This window comes from Linepithema humile, chromosome 4 (genome assembly GCF_040581485.1).
Source record: "Linepithema humile isolate Giens D197 chromosome 4, Lhum_UNIL_v1.0, whole genome shotgun sequence".
In the NCBI taxonomy this organism is placed as follows: domain Eukaryota; kingdom Metazoa; phylum Arthropoda; class Insecta; order Hymenoptera; family Formicidae; genus Linepithema; species Linepithema humile.
The window spans coordinates 10,130,327-10,150,903 of record NC_090131.1 but is presented as its reverse complement, the minus strand read 5'-3'; the positions used below and the strand labels follow the sequence as shown (position 1 = coordinate 10,150,903).

At 27.7% G+C, this 20,577-nt stretch overlaps 3 protein-coding genes and 2 long non-coding RNA genes across 6 annotated transcripts; 1 reads left to right on the top strand and 4 right to left on the bottom strand.

Annotated features, from left to right (window-relative positions):
- Positions 1-3,326: 3,326 nt before the first annotated feature.
- LOC136999243 (uncharacterized) lies at positions 3,327-5,160 on the bottom strand. Its single transcript, XR_010889604.1, has 3 exons — positions 4,115-5,160; positions 3,548-3,688; positions 3,327-3,402 (listed from the first exon to the last, which is right to left on the bottom strand). It is a non-coding gene; the product is annotated as an uncharacterized lncRNA (long non-coding RNA).
- Positions 5,161-5,389: 229 nt separating this feature from the next.
- Positions 5,390-10,461, bottom strand: LOC136999242 (uncharacterized). 2 transcript variants are annotated; one of them, XM_067352822.1, is made up of 6 exons: positions 9,024-10,461; positions 8,659-8,880; positions 8,448-8,549; positions 7,738-7,944; positions 6,669-7,272; positions 5,390-6,107 (listed from the first exon to the last, which is right to left on the bottom strand). In XM_067352822.1, the coding sequence occupies exons 1-5, from the start codon at positions 9,154-9,156 to the stop codon at positions 6,974-6,976; spliced, it is 963 nt and encodes a 320-aa protein (XP_067208923.1). In that variant the 5' UTR covers positions 9,157-10,461; the 3' UTR covers positions 5,390-6,107; positions 6,669-6,973. The 2 variants fall into 2 exon arrangements, with proteins under 2 accessions (XP_067208923.1, XP_067208922.1); XM_067352821.1 differs by having other exon boundaries at positions 9,015-10,458.
- A 2,094-nt stretch (positions 10,462-12,555) lies between these two features.
- On the bottom strand, positions 12,556-14,674 carry LOC136999244 (uncharacterized). Its single transcript, XR_010889605.1, has 3 exons — positions 14,246-14,674; positions 13,949-14,190; positions 12,556-12,624 (listed from the first exon to the last, which is right to left on the bottom strand). It is a non-coding gene; the product is annotated as an uncharacterized lncRNA (long non-coding RNA).
- Positions 14,675-15,490: 816 nt separating this feature from the next.
- On the top strand, positions 15,491-17,862 carry LOC105668104 (putative nuclease HARBI1). Its single transcript, XM_012360288.2, has 4 exons — positions 15,491-15,746; positions 15,972-16,102; positions 16,451-16,555; positions 16,648-17,862. Exons 2-4 carry the CDS (start codon positions 15,980-15,982, stop codon positions 17,572-17,574), a joined length of 1,155 nt encoding a protein of 384 aa, XP_012215711.2. The 5' UTR covers positions 15,491-15,746; positions 15,972-15,979; the 3' UTR covers positions 17,575-17,862.
- A 73-nt stretch (positions 17,863-17,935) lies between these two features.
- Positions 17,936-20,577, bottom strand: LOC136999355 (uncharacterized). Its single transcript, XM_067353114.1, has 4 exons — positions 19,776-20,577; positions 19,389-19,553; positions 18,766-19,161; positions 17,936-18,678 (listed from the first exon to the last, which is right to left on the bottom strand). Exons 1-4 carry the CDS (start codon positions 20,086-20,088, stop codon positions 18,434-18,436), a joined length of 1,119 nt encoding a protein of 372 aa, XP_067209215.1. The 5' UTR covers positions 20,089-20,577; the 3' UTR covers positions 17,936-18,433.

The window sequence follows — 20,577 nt, the reverse complement described above, 5'->3', positions numbered from 1 at the left end:
ACTTGAAAGTGACTTAGGATGAATGTATTCCGAGGCGAGTTGTTTAATCAAATGTCTAATATATATTATTTACGAAAATACGCTTGTGTCCTGGAAACGAACGTTAGGCCACAAAATAATATTTTCACTTTTCTCAGAAATTTATCGCATTTAACGTACATACAAACATTTGGAAACGCGGTTAAGGAATATCGGTTCACGTTTTTCGCAAAGGTGTGCAATTTAATAAAAATATTGACAACAAATAACGTAAAAGACGCAACTCATATATAATAGAAATGTGTGTTTTTAAGCCAACGCTTTGATTGCTTTTTGGAAAATTAGACGGGACATCTCAAACGAAAATCAGAAATTATTTGAAATTGATTTAAGATAAATGTATTCCGAGGTGAGTTGTTCATTTAAGTGTTTAATATACGTTATTTACGAAAATACGCTTGTGTCCTGGAAACGAACGTTAGGCCACAAAATGATATTTTCACTTTTCTCAGAAATTTAACGCATTTAACGTACATACAAACATTTGGAAACGCGGTTAAGGAATATCGGTTCACGTTTTTCGCAAAGGTGTGCAATTTAATAAAAATATTGACAACAAATAACGTAAAAAACGCAACTCATATATAATAGGAATGTGTGTTTTTAAGCCAACGCTTTGATTGCTTTTTGGAAAATTAGACGGGACATCTCAAACGAAAATCAGAATTTATTTGAAAGTGACTTAAGATAAGTGTATTCCAAGGTAAATTGTTCATTTAAGTGTCTAATATATATTATTTACGAAAATACGCTTGTGTCCTGGAAACGAACGTTAGGCCACAAAATAATATTTTCACTTTTCTCAGAAATTTATCGCATTTAACGTACATACAAACATTTGGAAACGCGGTTAAGGAATATCGGTTCACGTCTTTCGCAAAGGTGTGCAATTTAATAAAAATATTGACAACAAACAACGTAAAAGACGCAACTCATATATAATAGGAATGTGTGTTTTTAAGCCAACGCTTTGATTGCTTTTTGGTAAAATTAGACGGGACATCTCAAACGAAAATCAGAAATTATTTGAAAGTGACTTAAGATAAATGTATTCCGAGGTGAGTTGTTTATTTAAGTGTCTAATATACGTTATTTACGAAAATACGCTTGTGTCCTGGAAACGAACGTTAGGCTACAAAATAATATTTTCACTTTTCTCAGAAATTTAACGCATTTAACGTACATACAAACATTTGGAAACGCGGTTAAGGAATATCGGTTCACGTCTTTCGCAAAGGTGTGCAATTTAATAAAAATATTGACAACAAATAACGTAAAAGACGCAACTCATATATAATAGGAATGTGTGTTTTTAAGCCAACGCTTTGATTGCTTTTTGGAAAATTAGACGGAACATCTCAAACAAAAATCAGAAATTATTTGAAATTGATTTAAGATAAATGTATTCCGAGGTGAGTTGTTCATTTAAGTGTTTAATATACGTTATTTACGAAAATACGCTTGTGTCCTGGAAACGAACGTTAGGCCACAAAATGATATTTTCACTTTTCTTAGGAATATAACGCATTTAACGTGCATACAATCATTTGAGAACACGTTCGGAAAATATCAGCTTACGTTATTTCGCAAAGGTGGGTTTCATTAGAATGTTGACAACAAGTAATGCAAAAATGTATAACTTATACACTCGAAACTATTTATTAACACTTGATGTTACACTAAATTTTAACATTTCAGGGACATTGTATATTTTATTAATACTTTTTAATAAAAGATTCTGTTGGTACAATAATAATATACTATATTATATAATATTACACATATCAAACTTGTATTTTTATTAATTATTATCATACTTTTTTAAAAAGAATAGTTAAATACTATAAATATAAATTTAAACACAACTTATGTTTGTTTTTTCTTATTTGAATTTATAGTATCTGTGTGTTAAGGTATAAGTAGTTTCGAGTGTATAAGTTATACATTTTTGCGTTACTTGTTGTCAACATTCTTATGAAAAACACACCTTTGCAAAATGACATAAACCAATTTTTCCGACCGTGTTCTTAAATGCGTTAAATTCCTAAAAAAAATGAAAATATTATTTTGTGGCCTAACGTTCGTTTCCAGGACACAAGCGTTTCATTTAAAAAGATGAATGACCTTCACATCTCCGTTTCTATCCAAAGTCAAACTAATATTCTTATCTTTTTTTATCCTCCAAACTCTACAACTTTTGTCTAAAGCATTTTTTTCTACAATCAAAAATAAAAAAGTATTTTGAAGGAGTAAATTAAAATGACACCCTGTACATGTAAAAAATACATACGAACAATATCTTTGTTATTTATATGTAATATAAAATTTAATGACAAGTAAGAAATAAATAAATTTATATTTAACTATGTAGTATACTTTTTCTTATTTTATTTTATTATCATAATAATACATGCAAAATACATAGAGTCTTAATTATCATAAATGTATCTTTTTCTAATAATATAATAATATAATAATATAATAATAATATATATTAGTATATTAATATATATATATATATATATAAAGTATATATTGTATTAATCATAAGTAATAATCTCAAATTTTTATATTTTATCATATTGCAGTAGATTATCTATGTTTCTAACATAATAATAATTGAACTTGTATTAGTTTTCTTTAATTTATCTCTTTCATTTCAATTATTCAGTTTTGTTTTTTAATGATTTAATTAAAATATAGTAATTAATTAAAGTAACTAATTAAAATATAATATAATATAGTATTTTCTCACATGTGGATTATAAAAACTAAAATTAAGATATGTTTTTAAGTGTAAACACAAATATTTTTATAAAATTTCTCTCAAAATCCATCAATAAAGTAAATAAATTTCTTTTAATAATGAATAAAAAATAAACATTTCTGTAATAAAAATAATTTTTTTGAACTTTATCATTTTTATACCGAAATTCCACCTGAATATGTATCTATACTTTGGTACCGCCAATAACAAAACTGAATAATTGAAATGAAAGAGACTAACTGAAGAAGATTGATACAAGTTCAATTATTATTATGTTAGATATATAGATAATTTACTGCAATATTATAAAATATAAAAATTTGAGATTATTACTTATGATTAATAATGGAAAAAGATACGTTTATGATAATTAATTTTTTAGCATTTATCGCGTTTTGTATTGCGAATTTGATTGTGTAGCCAAGTCTTTATTGTTGCTGGTTGACGATTTTTTTAAATATTATTGCGCGTTTTAGACGTTATTTCTTTAAAAAAAGGTAAAATTGAATTGTTAATATACTTGTCGAACAGAAATAAAGCTGTTTGTATTTCTTCTTCTGTCCAACGTATTCTTCTGGTCTTTCCGTATGGAGGTGCTAAAAATAAATTATTATATATGTATAAATCTATAAATATATTGTTAGAGAAATTAAGATAAGTAATAAATTTTAATATAAAAAGAAAAATTATACAATTCTTTAATGATTTTATTGATGGTAGCTGCAATATTAAAATACTTACTGAACCGTTTTTTTTTGTTGACACACTCTTGGTCTGAATTACATTCATTTTTTATAGCGCGTTTATTTGTAATCTTTCGTTTTAGCGAAGTTTTCTTTAAATCTTTAACATGTAGCAATGTGTCACTTTCTAATGTTTCGTCTTCAATTGTATTATTAAGAATGAATTTTACATAAAATATATAATAAAAGTTTTATTTTCTTATTTATAATATATGATAAATTAGGTAAATATGATAAATTATAGGTTGTATCATATGATGAAATTGCCGTTCCTATATGTCAAAATAAAAATGCTGTATTTTCAAGAAAATAAATTTTATGTAATCAAAACATGTACTATTAACATTAATAGTTTTCTGCCAACATAATATCAAATTGTATATTCCATTTTTTAAAAATTTTGGATTTTTAGAAACAAAAATAAGAAACAAATTATCAAACATATCGAATATCGGTATTTCCATATGGTATAACCAAATAAATGCTAAATATAATATTTTAAAGATACTTCATAATTACTCTAAAACTAAGCTACTATTAACTATATAAGCTATTATTAAAATACCTGTGTTTTGAATTTCATTAATACTACTCTCTGAAGTATTAGTTTCCATTGTAGTGTTAGATATTATCGAATTGTTTGTAGTATTAGTAGTGTTTGTAGTATTTGTACTGTTATGTGCAGATGTATTTTGAGTTTTCTCTAAAATTTTTGCTATATTTAAGATATCTGATTCTGCCACAGGTTGTCTGTAAACGTTTTTATGTATATCTTTATGATGACCCATAAAATCAGCAATAAGAGAAATTTCAGTATCCGGTAAATGTGCACATTTTGTAGCCATATCTTTACGTAAAATAGTTCCTCTTAAGCTTTTCTTATTCTCTGCCCCACATATATTAGAAAATTCCCGCATCAATTTACTCGCCCTTAAATACCTAAATCGATTTTTATCTATACCTGGTAATCCGAATATATATGGATTTTTAGAGCTTACTCCTGCCAATTTTCGATATTTTAAAATTATTTCTATGGTCTCCTTCATTTTTGCATTCAAGAGGACTGGAACATTGCGATTTAGTTTGCCACGAATGATGAAACGAACGTACTTTAAAGCAGATTTTTTTTCTTTTTCTGGTAATCTCTTATATAATTCATCTTCTTTTGTAATTTTCATGAAATTTTTATAATCAATAATATAAGCTCTCTCTATTTCTTCTGCACGACGCCGATTGAAGATTTGGATTATTATCAATATTGCTTCAGCGAGTGATTTCCAAGCATGAAACGTGAATTTATTTTTTATTTCTCGCATCCTAGATATTCTTTTTTCTTCTAAATAGTTATTTAACTTTTTGATATCTGATGTTTTTGGAAGATTTACTATCTTTTTTCGACTGTTTCTAGTTTGCGTTTCTGTAACTGTTTTATTAACAGTACTACCATATTCAATTTCTAAGATCTTCAGAAAATTTTTTGCTAATTTTTGTTTTTCATATTCATGTTGTTTAATAAATTCGTTGATTAAAATTTTAGATAATTTTTTTAAACATGTGCCTAGAGCTGTAGCATTATATGGTACTTCATATAATTCTGTGTCTTCATTATATTTAGCAACTATATTTACTGCTTTTATGGCGATATCATAATATTTTGGATCAAATAGCATTTGTAATTCTTCTATTTTTGGTTCAATTGATCTCAATGCTTCTAAATATCAAGAAGTCGCAACTGTTGTCGTATGTGATCTCCTAAATGCTGTAATCTATGAATTTGACAGAGGTAATTTCCATATAGTATAATAAGTAAATCGTATTTTATTAAGTTGTAAATGTTATCATTTCGCATTACTGGAAGAATGTCTTTCCTTAATTTAAGGCTTGCTCGATTATGAACAGATTGTGCAGCGCTTCGTCCTAATTTTAATATATTTCGAACTGTATCTTTCTTCTCAGCGCAACTGCGATAATGGTGCCTGAGGTTATGTATTGCATAATGTCCTTTACAATTGAAACATGGTAAAAAATAAGAACCATATTGTTTTTCTTTTTCAGTAGGTCTTCTTACAACAATCATAGAACCACTATTTAGATTTGCTTGTGTATTAAATTTAAAGTTACCCTTTTTTCTTATTTGACTTATTACTTTTCTGCGTTCCCCAGATTTTTTTGGAAACAATAAAAACTTTTTTACTTCTTCTTCATTTTTGTGTTTTAATTCTAAGTGCCGAGCAATTTTAGTTTGCATAGTATTGCAGTAAAAGCAAAAATTAGATTTTTTATCTCCTTTCGGCCCTCGAGACAATTCTACAAATAATTCATCATTATTGCATGTTCTTATTTCTTCTACTAACATATCGTCTTTTTTATTTATGATTTCATTTTCTAAGCAATTCTCTGATATGTCAGATTCATTTGCAATTTCTGAATCATCAATTTTACAAATTTCTCCGTTTCCAATATTAATATTCGTATCATTTAAACTCTGACTATGAATAGATGGTTCATATCCGGATCTTCATCGTTTATGCTAGTTGAAATTTTATCTTCTTTAAAATCTGAAATAAATATTTATTTTCAAATATTCTATTTAAAAAAATACATGCATGTTAAAATATCCTATTTTATTTTATCAAATTATAGAAGTGCTAAATAAAAGAAAATAGTTGAGTAATTGATAAATCTTATTTACATGACAAATTGATAAATTAGTAACAAATAAATATTAACCTTAGAAAAATAACACAATAAAAATTAAATTATATTAAAAAATTATATCTTAATTATTTTTTGTTAGCTTAATTTAAAAGAATTCATAAATAATATGACAACTGTTATTTTCGTATAACAGCAAAGAAAGATATTAAAACAAAAATAAGTATTAATTTACATTATAGTACAATTTGATGAGATAGGAACAGCATATTTGTAAAAGTTCTAATTACTAAGAATTATTTCACACATAAGCTTATTAATATATCTAAGTTTAATATTATTAACTTTCGTAATCCTTTTTGTAAATATACAGTAACTTTTGTCAGCAAAACTAATACTGAACCCAATTTAATTACTTTTTAAAAGAATAAGTCAATAAGAATATTATATATATGTATATATACCTGTATTTAACGAGACATTTGCAACTTGTGGGTTATTGTAACATAATTCACCATTGTTGTTTACTATGGAAGACTTAACTTCATTTAAGCCACAAAGTGTTATCAAAGTAGTATCCAGATCAGTCTCTTCATAGACAGATGTAAACATGGATTTATTTTGAGCTAGTATTTCGTGATTCGTTTTTTTACTATTATTTGTGTCTGTTACATTTGTGTCAAAAATATTTATATCAGAAATATTGATATCAGAGATATTTATATCGGAAAGCTCTAAAGATTTCTCTAAAATTGATGTATTGAATGAACTATCTGCTGTCGAGTCTTTTTGGTAAAACGAGCATATTTATTTTGCACTTTTTGTTTTCTATAATTCGAGGGTAGTTTCTAGAAGATTTAGTTTGATCTAATACAGAACTTTTTAAATTTTTATTAGTTGTAATATCAGCCTGAAATTTATCATTGTAGTAAAAATCAGACTCCACATCCAAATCTAAATATGAGTTTGTTATATTATTTGGATCTTTATGTTGATTTTGGACTTGATTTATCATTTCTATATTTGAATCAAATGTGTTATCATTTATTATATTAATCTGCTCATAACCTGAAAATAATTTAAAAATTCTTAGTGTATCACACATTTTGTTGAAAGATCTTTTAAGAAGATTAGAAAAAGTTTTTAAATATTTTTAAAGCATGTAAATATTTTTAAAATATATACTTTATATAACATATATAAATATACATGACATATATATGACAAATTTATATAACATATATAAATGTTTTATAAATATATGTCTAAGCCAATGATGCAATATTGCGCATAGTGGTTCTCGCTTATGTGGGGCTCGGGACTGTTATGCATATCGCATCTCTGATCTATTTTATATCGCATAGATATATATATGTATATATATATATTGTTGTTTTGTTATTTTTATCCATGAAGATTTTTAATATAATTAACATTAACATTGTAAAATTAGCATTGTAAAATTGGTCTTAAGATGTAATTCTATTACATTTATTACATTTTTTACTAAACAATTTTTCACAATATACATACCTAGTAAATCATAATTTAGTTCTTTAGTATTAGTGTCAGTATTATTTTGTATTTCTGCATCAACTGTCTTTGAAAAATTAGATTCTTTATTGGTGTTGCACTCAGGTTTAGTATTAATATATTGAACAATTGATAATTTGGCTTTGCGCTTACAATCTTCGTTCAATACAATTTTCGGTGAATGATTCTGCATTCTTTCCTTCATTTCTAAAAAAATGTAGTTTTATTTATATTATTTTCTGGTAATAATTTATATAATATTACTAATTACTTATATAATACAATAACTTATATAATAATTATATATAATAATTATTTTATATAAGTGTGTATACCCAGTAAACACAGAACATTGCAGCAACATTGCGGCAAATGTTTGCAATATTGCTGTAATGTTGCTACAATGTTGCAACATTGCCGCAGTTTTGCTGCAGTGTTCACTGGGTAATTATATATAATAATTATTAAATATAAGTTATAAGTATTAAAAATAATTAAAATATATAACTTATATAATAATTATTTATATACTTGTACTTCATCTTGATTTATATGTAAAGTAAGACAGCATTCATTTTTATTCAGTCAATATTTAATGTGTAGTAATACTTATCAAATTGATTATATACTGGTTTTTTTATGATTAGTAGTAATTGTTATCTTGTATCACTGTACTATATTTAAAAGATCAAATTCTTTAATATTCTTACCCTTAGTTTTACTATTTGAACACTGAGATCTTAATATTTTGGCATTGCACTTTAACACAGTTTTTATCAAATGAGAATTTACGTTTTCATCATTTTCTTTATCTAAAAATAAGATTAAATTTTATTGAGTTTTTATTTTATAAACTATATAAAAAGTATAACCTAAATTTCCTTGGTGACATATTTAGTAGATATTTATTATATCACATACCTAACTGATCATATATTAGTTTTTTAATATTGGTATCAGGGTTACTTTTTAATACTGATTCAGTTATCTGTGAATGTGGATTGGATATGACTTTATTTTTATTGCACGTAGTTTCACTATTTGCACACTGGATATCTGATAATTTGTTAATGTCCTTTATTATAACCTTTGGTGAACTAGTATCTAAGCTATTTTTTATTTCTAAAAGAGTGTGTCTTTCATCTGAAAATAATTAAAATTAATTTATTACATTTGTTTCGTAATCAGTTTGATGCAATTGTAATTTGTATTATATTTTTACTTATTTCACTGTAACTTTCTAAATGCCCAAAGACTTGAAATAATATTCTACTTACCCGACTTACAAAAGAATATTCCAACGCATCGTTTTCCATTTTCTAGTTTTATCCAATAATCTTTTTTCCTTTTACGACTTACATTACTTGATTTTACAACGATCATTTGTTTAGTATGTTTAATTTTAAGTAAGGAAAACATGATTAAAGCTAGAAGTATGAAAAACAATGTACAGTATGTATTTACATCAAAGCTACTAATTACCGTGCAATTTAAGATTATATAACCTGAAGTACGTCTGCAGCATGTATCGTGTCCGGTAATAGCATAGACGTAATAAGTATAGACTGCTCATGACGTTCGCAGAGTGTCGAGAGTTTAGAAAGAGTAAGAAGAATTTGAATAGAATCCTTTTCTCTGTCACACATACTCTTCCTAACCGAGTTGAAAAGAAATAGCGATTCTATTGAAATTGTGCGTTCTCTATACACGCTTCGCTTAGGCGTAGAGATAGGGAACGAGCAATCTATACTTACTACGTCTATGGGTAATAGCAAAATTTTGACAATAAGAGTTAGTACAATAAGTTAGTACAATAAGTTAGTACAAGAGTTAGTACAATAAGACTCTACAGTACATTTTGGCTGTGTTCCGATTTACTGCCAGTATTGAAAATCTATAGTTTACGTCATGTACGCGACAGATTATGATAATATGTGCGTTATTACAATCGGCGTTCCATTGTAAATTTATTTGTAAGATTGTCATTGAAGATGGTTTAATATCAGAAAACCAAAACGTTAGATATTTTTGTTAAAAATAAAGAATTTTTCGGCAAAGATAACTTGCTGTGGCTCTATGCCTTTTTATATTATCCATTTTTATATTATTTACTTAAAAAAAATAAAAGTATTTTAATGAATAAAAACATCGCATATAACATATATTTGATTGATAATTTTTTTTCAAAAATTGATGTCCTACAAAAAATTTTTTACATAAATAAATAAAAATAAATTATGAATACAAGATAAATAAGAATGGCGAAATTTAATTATTATTAATTGCTACATATACAAACTTCTCTTACTTTCAAATTTCTTCTCTTACTTCTTACAAACTTCTCTTACTTACAAATTTCTTTTACTTGCAGGATTTTTTTTTTTAATTAAATGCTTCTAAACATGTAAATAAATATTGTTTAAAACTATATATAGCTTATTTATTTGATATAAAAATTAATAATTTTATCCTTTGTTGGTGTATTTGAAAAAAATTCTATATATTGTATGTTTGTCCTGGAACATACCATTATACATAGAATTTTTCCAGGACAGTCCTGGAAATCAACATTGTCCTGGAAGTTGCCATTATGCAAGTGTCTTGGAAAACTTTAAAAACGTAATATCTCAAAAACGGAAAAAAATATTGAATTTTTTGTGATCGGAATGTGTTTGAATCATAATTCTTTATTGAAATGCAGTAAAAAAACACGAGATTTTTAAGTGTCCCGGAACAAACCCTTTGACACATATATATATATATGTATATATATATATATATATATATATGTATGTACAGAGGCAGCTTTCGGGACGATTTTTTGCATGAATCGGCAGTTTCGAGGACTTTTGGTAGTTTTCAGGTCGGTTCTGAAAGCTATATATGTTTATCGGCAGTTTTAAAGACTGCCCTTAAAACTGCCGTTCTTTCATTTTTTTATATATAAAGTCCTTAAAACTACCAATAAATACAAAATTTTTATACCAAAAGTGTATAATTGTTATTATTTACAAAATAAACTTTATATATGTTGCATATGTTTTTAAACAGTTTAATTACAATACTAACTATTTAGTAAATCTTATATAAACTAAATATATAGTCACCTAATACATTATATTTTTTAAGTTCTCATAGCTGCCGTTGGACATGTTTGCAAATATATAAATATATATATATACTTACAAGGAAAGGGACCCAAGTGTCCCCCTCCGATTTTGACGAGCTTTAAATATGTTGTAAAGTAGCTCAAAATAAAAGACACGTATTTTTTTTTATGTGCTTTCTCGCACGTTTAGGGTTGAAACAACCACTACAAGCTAAAACGGTTTTTTTGGTTTTGACTGAATATCGTCAAAACTGTAAGAGATATCAAAAAATGTTTCGAATAAAAGTTGCATGGTCTTTTATGAGCTTTATAACCGCGTAGCTCGATTTTTAAAAAATTTTATATTTTTTAATTTACTCTTACCCCTTCTTATTATTTTTACAAATTTCAAAATTTTTGTTATACAAAAAATGCTACAAAAGTTGTAGCATTTTTTACGCTGAATACAACCATATATGATTTTATTATATTTCGAAATTGCATCTTTCAGAAATGAGCTGTCAATGTCGCACTATATGCGTCGCGCTGCGATATATGCATATATATGCATAACGCATCGTTTGTGCCGCTTGTGTAATCGATGTTTGTCGTGCATGTGTAATTGATAAGATGAATAAAATTAGAAATAAAGATTAGCATGTTATGAAGTATTCGGAAAAATGTTCTGATCAAAGAACAAAGTTCACTAAAGTTGTTGCCAAGGCATCTCCTCTATATTACACTTTTATAGTTATACTAGAACAATACAAGCGCGCGCTGCGCCCGTGCACTTATTATAATAATTTAATAATTATAAAATCTAAATATTTTAATAAAATTTTTAAAATTTTAAATAACCATCAAAATAATCTTTGCTCTTAAACTATCAAACTGTCAGAATAATCGAGATAACCAATCAGCGTCGCGGATAAGCGTCAACAATACTTTTGATACATTCGAGTATCGATTTTTCATGCCTTTTTTAAGAGTGGATTATATCGAAAGAGAAATAAATAAATAAAAATCTTACAATTAAAATGCAATTTATTGTTTTTCAATGGTAATGCAAAAAAATCCAATTAATTTCAAGTTTTTCTATTAATCAATACTAGAAACATTTGTTTGTTTATTATTTTATTTCTTTTATAATAATATATGTCGAAACAATTACAACTTTACCTTCAACAATAACATACTACATATATTGAATATAATACATATATTAACATATATTAAAATCAGATGAATTTATGGAACAAACGTATCACAAAGGTGATGTTCGTGAAAAAAGTGATTTATACAAAGTGACTTTTTGCACCATGCGCAAGTAATTATTGCAGGTGCGCCACAAATATCGCATGTTGGTTTTGACTGTTTATGGAAACAAAATTCCACTGGTGTTTCGAATTCTTCGGGCTTATTTATTACGTACCCGCTTTTATACCATGCGTATTTCAATAAATTTCTGAATCTTGGCGATGAAAATTGAGTCAATGACTGTAATTTTAAAATGGTGTTTCTTGCATGCAGATTGACTTCCAAACCTAAAAGCATTACAGTATCAGAAAAGTGTCTAATAAAATTCTTCCACAAACGAAAACCATATACATCCAATGGTTGTATTTTTCCTGTTGTTCCAGCTGGTATAGTCAACAAAATAATATCTTCTGTAGATTCCCCACACAGCACAGAAAGTTGAAATAACGTCGCTGAGACATTGCAATGTTGAATGTTGAAGTATAAAGGTTTTTTCAACATTGAATCTATGTTGATTTTGCTATATTGATTGTTAAATGTTGCTATAACGTAGAAACAACATTTAACAATTATTATCTTTTGAAATAATATAATAATTATTACAATAATTATTAATAAGAAATAATAATATAATTATATATATATATATATATATATATTTAAATAAAAATTAATTTTAAACATTTATTTCGTTCAATTTTTCAAAACATTATTATAATGCATAATATATATAAATTCTGCATTGAATAAATGTTGAATCAATATTGAATTAATGTTTCTTGTCTTGCAGACATTGCAATTCAGCGGACATTAGACATTTCTTCAATATTTTTTCAACATTGAATCTATATTTCGCAACGTTGCTGAAACATTCATAATGTTACAATTCTACGTTTTTTAGATATTGATTCAACGTTTGTGTGCTGTATGGGTTCTGGTTTAGATTTTTAAATAATATTTGGACAATGACCAAAGTTTAGTCCATGAATCTAGTAGTAAAACAGATTTTGGACCTACATTTGGAAAAAGTACGTCTTGCAACCAAATTTTAAAATAATGCGCTGTATTGCGCTTAATTTTCCGTATTTCGAAGCCGTAACAAAAATATTAGGTGCCTTAAACATTGTTTCTTGCACTCTGGGACCAAATGTTCCACTAACTTATTTCAGTACAATAAAAAGAGGCAATAATAATCTACCATCGGCTGAAACAGTAGGTTGTATAGTATAGCTATGCGTAGTTGCCGATACGGATTGTACTGCAGATTCAATTTTTTTTGTTCCTTTATATGCCAATGTACGACCGGCATGAAGTTCTAATTGGAATCCGCTTTGATCACTGTTGTAAATATTTTCAACTCTATATTCTATTATTTGATATTTAACGTTTTCAATAAATGTGTTACATTTTTCTTCAAAATCGATGTTAGACAATATAGATGTTTTTCTTATAAATTTTGTTATTTTACGAGATACAATATTATGTATTATTTTAAATTTTTGTATCCATCGCGATAAAGCTGTAAATTCTGGTACATTTAAATTTTCCTGTGCCCGAATAGCCTATCGAGCTAAATCAGCGTCGTGAACAATAATTCTATTTTCAAGAGCTGTATGAAAATTATTTAATGTATATTCCGAAATTTGTTTTAATTTTTCGAATCTACTGCCACCTTGATTCACTTGAATTTCTCATCGTCGTAATTGACGTAATGAATATACTTTCCGAAATCTTTGTTTTACTCCTTCTAATGTTCTTGGCCTTGTTGTACTGCTTTTCCAAAATTCAACTGCATTTTTTTTATATTCATACGGAATACGTCCATCTGTAGTACATATAACTTTAGGATTTGCGTCCATAGCTCACCTTCTTCCTCTTTATCTCCTAGTTCGAATTGCTCTGCTGTTGGAATATCGTTATCGTTTTCATAATCTAAAGATTCTTCTACTTCCATTTTGTATCTCTCATCGCGCATTTCTTTCAGCATAGATTCTATTTTATGTGCCATTTCTCGTTCTTCAGATGTTATCGGACTTGTTGATAGATTAAGGGCCGAAAAAGTTACGTATACTAACATTATTACGTTAAATGGATTTAATTGAACCATTCTGAAAAATATAACAATTAAATATTTCTCCTTATTTGTGTACAAAAAAATAATACTTTATAGTGAATTTGCTGTTCTTTTTTTGATGCTATTTTATATATTGTTTTTTCGTAATCACTAACAAGCGCACAACTTTAAAGCGTAATATGCACTGACGGGATATGACAACGCGCTGCGCTATAAATGCACTCAAAATGCGACTATAAAAGTGTAAAATAGAGGAGATGCCTTGGCAACAACTTTAGTGAACTTTGTTCTTTGATCAGAACATTTTTCCGAATGTTTCATAACATGCTAATCTTTATTTCTAATTTTATTTGTCTTATCAATTACACATGCACGACAAACATCGATTACACAAGCGGCACAAACAATGCGTTATGCATATATATGCATATATCGCAGCGCGACGCATATAGTGCGACATTGACAGCTCATTTCTGAAAGATGCAATTTTGAAATATAATAAAATCATATATGGTTGTATTCAGCGTAAAAAATGCTACTTTTGTCATAACAAAAATTTTGAAATTTGTAAAAATAATAAGAAGGGGTGAGGGTAAATTAAAAAATATAAAATTTTTTAAAAATCGAGCTACGCGGTTATAAAGCTCATAAAAGACCATGCAACTTTTATTCGAAACATTTTTTGATATCTCTTACAGTTTTGACGATATTCAGTCAAAACCAAAAAAAACCGTTTTAGCTTGTAGGGGTTGTTTCAACCCTAAACGTGCGAGAAAGCACATAAAAAAAAATACGTGTCTTTTATTTTGAGCTACTTTACAACATATTTAAAGCTCGTCAAAATCGGAGGGGGACACTTGGGTCCCTTTCCTTGTTAGTAGAAGGGCAGTTTTCGGGACGTTTTCTAAAAATATGATTTTTGTGAATAATAGTGTAGTAAAATCTTTTTGGAATACTTTTCCGTTAACAAAAACCAGTATTTTTGGAAATATTTTGAAATTTGTATGTATTGGCAGCTATCAGGTCAATCATATTTTTAACTAAAGCAACTATTGGTTTAACATAATCTATGACTTTATCTTTGCCTATTAATTTTTTTCAATCTAAAATAATAAAATCAGTTGTCTAAATCGACAAGAAAAATTTACGGCAGCTGAATTTTGTTTTAGAAAATATTACGAAAATTATTTTTTGTTTAAAATTATTTCAAGGTGATAATTTAAAATACATCAATAACTTTTATTTCAAACATTTTTCTCAAAAATGCTTTATTTTCAAAATGTCTGTCCGTTGCGGGACTTTTGAAACATTGGGTGCATTCGTTTATGCAGCGGTTAGCGCATCCACTGCGTTTATCATCTGCTAGTCACGTGACCTAATTTACCGAACGCACATCTGCGTAAATGACTGCTCGGATCATGGTAGTTTTCCACCAAGAGACACAAGCGACACAAAAGTATTATTCTCTCTGTTGCTCATTGAATATCGAACAGACAGAGTGATACTTGTGTCGATTTGTGTCAACTTGTGTCCTATGCTGGAAAACATACTATATTTTGCAAGGAAATCTAAGCAAAACTTTAATATAATGTAAGTAAAGAGAAGATTTTAAAACAAACGTAAATTTATATTCGAACAATTAAAATGTAATAAAATTTTTAGATTAGGTAAAATTTTTAGATTGAATCATATTTTTATGGAGATATTGATCTATTAATTTATTATTTATTATTATGATTATATTTAAAAGTTAGGTGTTAATTTTTTGTGAATTATATCTTTAAGCACATTTTATTTAAAAAATTTAATTTTCAGAAACTACAATGGAAAGAATATTGAATGTTATTCATTGTGCTGTGGAAGAATTAACCAACAGTGACAGTAGCTCAGACTCTGATTTATGGTCGGACAGTTCTGATGAAGAACTACTATTGCTGGATGATATGGTATTGTTTCATTTTTTAGTTTATTTGACATTTTAGAAACTTATAAAAATAATAATATATATTTTTAAAAAATTGAAATTCAAATGAAAAAACAAACAGCCTGTATTTGTTGATTGAGCAATTTTATTTTAAAAACATTATTTAGTGAAAACAATGTTTAGAATCCTGTCTTTTTCAAGTTCACAACAACTATAAGCAGACTGTTTGCGTTTTCATTTGAATTTTATTTTATATGATATCGGCTTTTGAGACTATTGTATTAATTAAAATTAATTAAAAATTAATTAATTAAAAAAATTATATATATAAATAATATGTATCACAACGCTGAATTTTTTTTATTTGTAGGAACGCATGAAAGTACCGAAGGTTGACAATTATTATGGTACAATTTATTGTATGCGTGATAAAACATTTCAATCTCATTTTCGCCTTACGAGAAGTTCTTTCGAGGTAAGTAAGTAGTATATAAATCAGAAGGTTGTATTTTACAAGCAATGTATGGTATAGTCCATCTTTAATTTTATAAATTTACTTTGTTTAAGATTGTAAGAAGAGCAATTGGGCTTATATTGCTACCTAATAACAATGAAGGAGGCCATCCTAATGTACCATTGGAGAAAGCGATATTGTCAACATTATGGTTACTGGCAAATCAAGATTCTTTTCGAGAAGTCAGTAATTTATTCGATTTAAGCTCGAGTACTACACATAAAATATTTCTTGATGTATGCAGTGCTCTGTGTAGTATCGTGAATAAATATCTACACTGGCCAAATCTGGCAGAGTTTCAATGTATAAGACAACAGTTTGACGAGCTCAGAGGACCGAATAATTTTCCAGACGTGGCATGTGCAGTTGATGGAATGCATATTGAAATTCCAGCTGCAAGAGATGATCCTATAAGTTATTATAATCGAAAAGGTTTTCACTCAATTATTCTACAAGGGATCTGCGATGCAAAATGTCAGTTTATTGATATTTTTATTGGTTGGCCTGGTGCGACTCACGATGCGAGAGTATGGAGGGAAAGTCCTATTGGTCAAGCACTTGCAGAAGATCCAACACTTTTACCGGAAGGAACTCATATTATAGGAGATTCTGCGTATACTTTACAACCTTATTTACTAACACCATTTCGTAATAATGGTCACTTAACTCCAAGACAAAAGCTGTATAATAAAAAATTAAGTTCAAAGAGAGTTGTCATTGAGCAGGCATTTGGAAAGCTGAGAGCTAGATTTAGAAGATTAAAATATTTAAATATGTATCTCATGAATGAAATGAAAATAGTTGTTGTTGCTGCATGTGTTCTGCATAATATATGCATTAGATATAATGATGAAACAGAATTAAGTGACGATGAACGTGAGGAAGAAAATAGAGACCAGGACGAGGACAATGCCATTTTGGAAATAGCTAATGATAAAAGAAATAGAATTGTAGACACTTTGTGGATGAATAGAAGATGAATAGAAGATGAAATGGAATAGGTGAACAACAAATAAAAAAAAATAAATTCTGTAGTAAGAAATAGAACATGTGCAAATTTATATTGAGACGTGAGGAAATTTGTATAAATTCTTATGAGAATTTGTTACAAATACGAATAAATAAATAAATTATATGTCAATCTTATAACATTTGGTGTACATTTATTTCACTTTAGTCTAACAAATACATCGAAAGTAATGTATTACATTATATTCAGTAAAATACATATATCAACATATATATTGGAATACATGTTTTCAGTATGTGAAGCATAATGATTGTATCAGAAACGTATTATTTTAATATGTAGCAAAATAAAAAAGTTTTACTATGGTAAGAAACTATGGTAACATTTTTAATGCATGAAACACAGATATTTCATTAAAATATAGGAATCTAAAAATAAACAAAAAAAAAACCTTTAGCTAAAGAGATCACAATGTGAAAGAAGTCTTTGAATTTTCCTATAAAAGTAACATTTAAATAGCATATAAGTTGCACAAAAGTTTGAAAATATTCAAAATGACACACACATCTCTCTTTACATATGTCTCTACGAAAATTATATCAATCTTATAACATGTAACATAAACTTCATATTAATTTTTTAACTTTTCATAACTACAAAAAAAAACTTTCGCTTATTTGTCTTTAGCACAAAAGCTGTCATAAAAAAAATCAGAAAGCCTCGACAATTTAAAGTATTACTCTTTAAACAAATTTTAAAATTATTGGACTTAGTAACACTTATAAGAAAAGAGAAATACTAGAAATACTAGAAATACTAGAAATACTTAAAATAATATATAATATATAAATATTAATATTATATATAACTCAGTCATTGTATGTTGTGCGGTTTTTTTGTATATCTTTTAAGATTGTTGCAAGATTGTTTATCGCTTCAATTTTGCTTTTTGCAATTTTCTTTTTATCTTCCCACATTTCTATCTTCAGTTTTAATGCTTGTGATTTTTTTTCTTCGACAATTCGCAACATTTCTTCTTGAAATTGGGTTTTCTTTTTCTTCGGCAAATTTTTTTTTCTTCTTTTTGCTTCTGTGCAGTTTTCTGTAGAGGCATCTAAAATCATAAATATTTTTAACTAATAAAATAGAGTGAATATTTTCGAATTCCATTTCTTTTCTATGACATTTGCATTTTCTTTACCTGTGTCATCAGTTAATTCATCCTTTAGAATTAATTCATCCTTTAGAGTTAGTGTTTCCGGTTTGAAAGTTGAACCCAGTAATTTTTCAGGAGGATTTACACTCTTTTTTGTCGCAAAACATTCATGCATTTGTTGAAAATATTTCCAAGTAATTGCACTTTCACCAGTCTTTTTTAATTTACTTGCATTTCGATTGTACGTAACTAGGAGATTTTTCCATTTATTCATCAAATCTTGTACTTTAACTTTATATCCTTTTTCTTCAAAAGCTTTAACAATTAAATTCCAGTATGGTGTTTTTCGGCTGTTTGGATTTTCGAATTTATCGTTCATACTAAGACGTTGTTCAAGTAAAAGCTGTATTTCTGCATCTGTCCAGTTCTCTTTAGAAACATCTAAAATTATAAATAAAGTACATGAAATAAATATCTTTACTTATAATATCTTCGGAATGACTTTCAAGAATAATTTAATTTCCTTTACTGTATTTTTTTCTTAATAAAATAGAATTTAATAGAATAAAATTTAATAGAATAAAACAATAAAATAAAACAAAATAGAAGATTATAAATCATGCGTAATAGAAAACAATATAAACATATTCATTTCCTTGATTACTTACTTTCTACTGATGGTGAAGATGTTTCTGTTTTGACAAGCAACTTTTCCATATTGTTAACAGGATGTGAGTGTGCAAATGAAGATGGAACAATAGTAAATAAAGATTCAGAAGTTGTTGCAATTGTATTTAAATCAATTGGATGAAAAGCTTGACGATTGTTGAAATCTATGAATTGTGATTATACAAAGAAACATAAGTAAGTAGTAAAGAATAGATTAGATTCAAAAAAATAATTGCACACCAGTAATACATATTATTCCAGTACGAGAAATTGTAATAGAAGACTTTTATTACAAAATAATATTCTAGTGTGCATTTTTAGGTTAATTTAATTGTAAATACAAATATCGTAAACTTTAAAAAATTTTTCCATTATATAATACTTACTGTGGATTATTTTCACTTTTGCGGGATCGATTTCGAGGAGTTGTTCTTCCCCTTTTTCATTTTTCACTTTAATAAAATTCATTTTTACATTTGAGTTAATCATGCGGATGCAGATAATTAAACTATATTTGCACTGCGTATATTCGTTTACGCAGTACTGCAAGCAGAGCATCCAGAGCAGGACCTCCAAAGTACCTGCGCAGATGGGATACATCCCTGCGTAAACGAACGACAAACTGCGCTGCAGTCGTTTTCGCAGGCGGAGTAAACGAACGACATCTGCGGCAGTAACTGCATAAACGAATGCACCCATTAGGTATAACAGCAAAATGATAACTGTTGTGTGTCGAAAGACCACAACGTAATAATTATAGGTTAATTAGGCAATAACAATAATAAACATTTAGAAGGCCATTAATCGAGGCCACTTCTCGAGAATCCTGTGACAAAAGTTATTTAATTATTAAACAATTAGGCGCTGACGCGAGCACTCGTTCTTAGAAGCCCGAGTGTCACTTGCGTCTAAAGTAGGTTAAACAGATCAGCATTTTGGTAACACAATGGATCGATATAGTTCAAGTCTCATTGTGTTCCGAATACTGATCCGTATAAATTAAGGCGGCACACAAGGCGCCGCGGGTTTTTATCAGCAAAGTTCCGGACGAAGCACGACACGTCGCGTACACGCGTAACCACGGTAGTACGGTCGCCGAATAAGTGAGGTGACAAGTGTAATAAGAAGATACCAAATAAAAGCTATTCTATATATATTCAGAAGTGCTTAATTATTCTAAACTCTCCG

Coding starts and splice junctions, on each gene's coding strand:
- LOC136999242 (XM_067352821.1), bottom strand. CDS start 9,156: ATGTTTTCCTTACTTAAAATTAAACATACTAAACAAATGATCGTTGTA. Junction 8,881..9,014: donor AATATTCTTTTGTAAGTCGG/GTAAGTAGAATA, acceptor AATTATTTTCAG/ATGAAAGACACACTCTTTTA. Junction 7,945..8,447: donor TTCAAATAGTAAAACTAAGG/GTAAGAATATTA, acceptor ACATTTTTTTAG/AAATGAAGGAAAGAATGCAG.
- LOC105668104 (XM_012360288.2), top strand. CDS start 15,980: ATGGAAAGAATATTGAATGTTATTCATTGTGCTGTGGAAGAATTAACC. Junction 16,103..16,450: donor TACTATTGCTGGATGATATG/GTATTGTTTCAT, acceptor TTTTATTTGTAG/GAACGCATGAAAGTACCGAA. Junction 16,556..16,647: donor TTACGAGAAGTTCTTTCGAG/GTAAGTAAGTAG, acceptor ACTTTGTTTAAG/ATTGTAAGAAGAGCAATTGG.
- LOC136999355 (XM_067353114.1), bottom strand. CDS start 20,088: ATGGGTGCATTCGTTTATGCAGTTACTGCCGCAGATGTCGTTCGTTTA. Junction 19,162..19,388: donor ATCTTCACCATCAGTAGAAA/GTAAGTAATCAA, acceptor TTATAATTTTAG/ATGTTTCTAAAGAGAACTGG. Junction 18,679..18,765: donor TGAATTAACTGATGACACAG/GTAAAGAAAATG, acceptor TTATGATTTTAG/ATGCCTCTACAGAAAACTGC.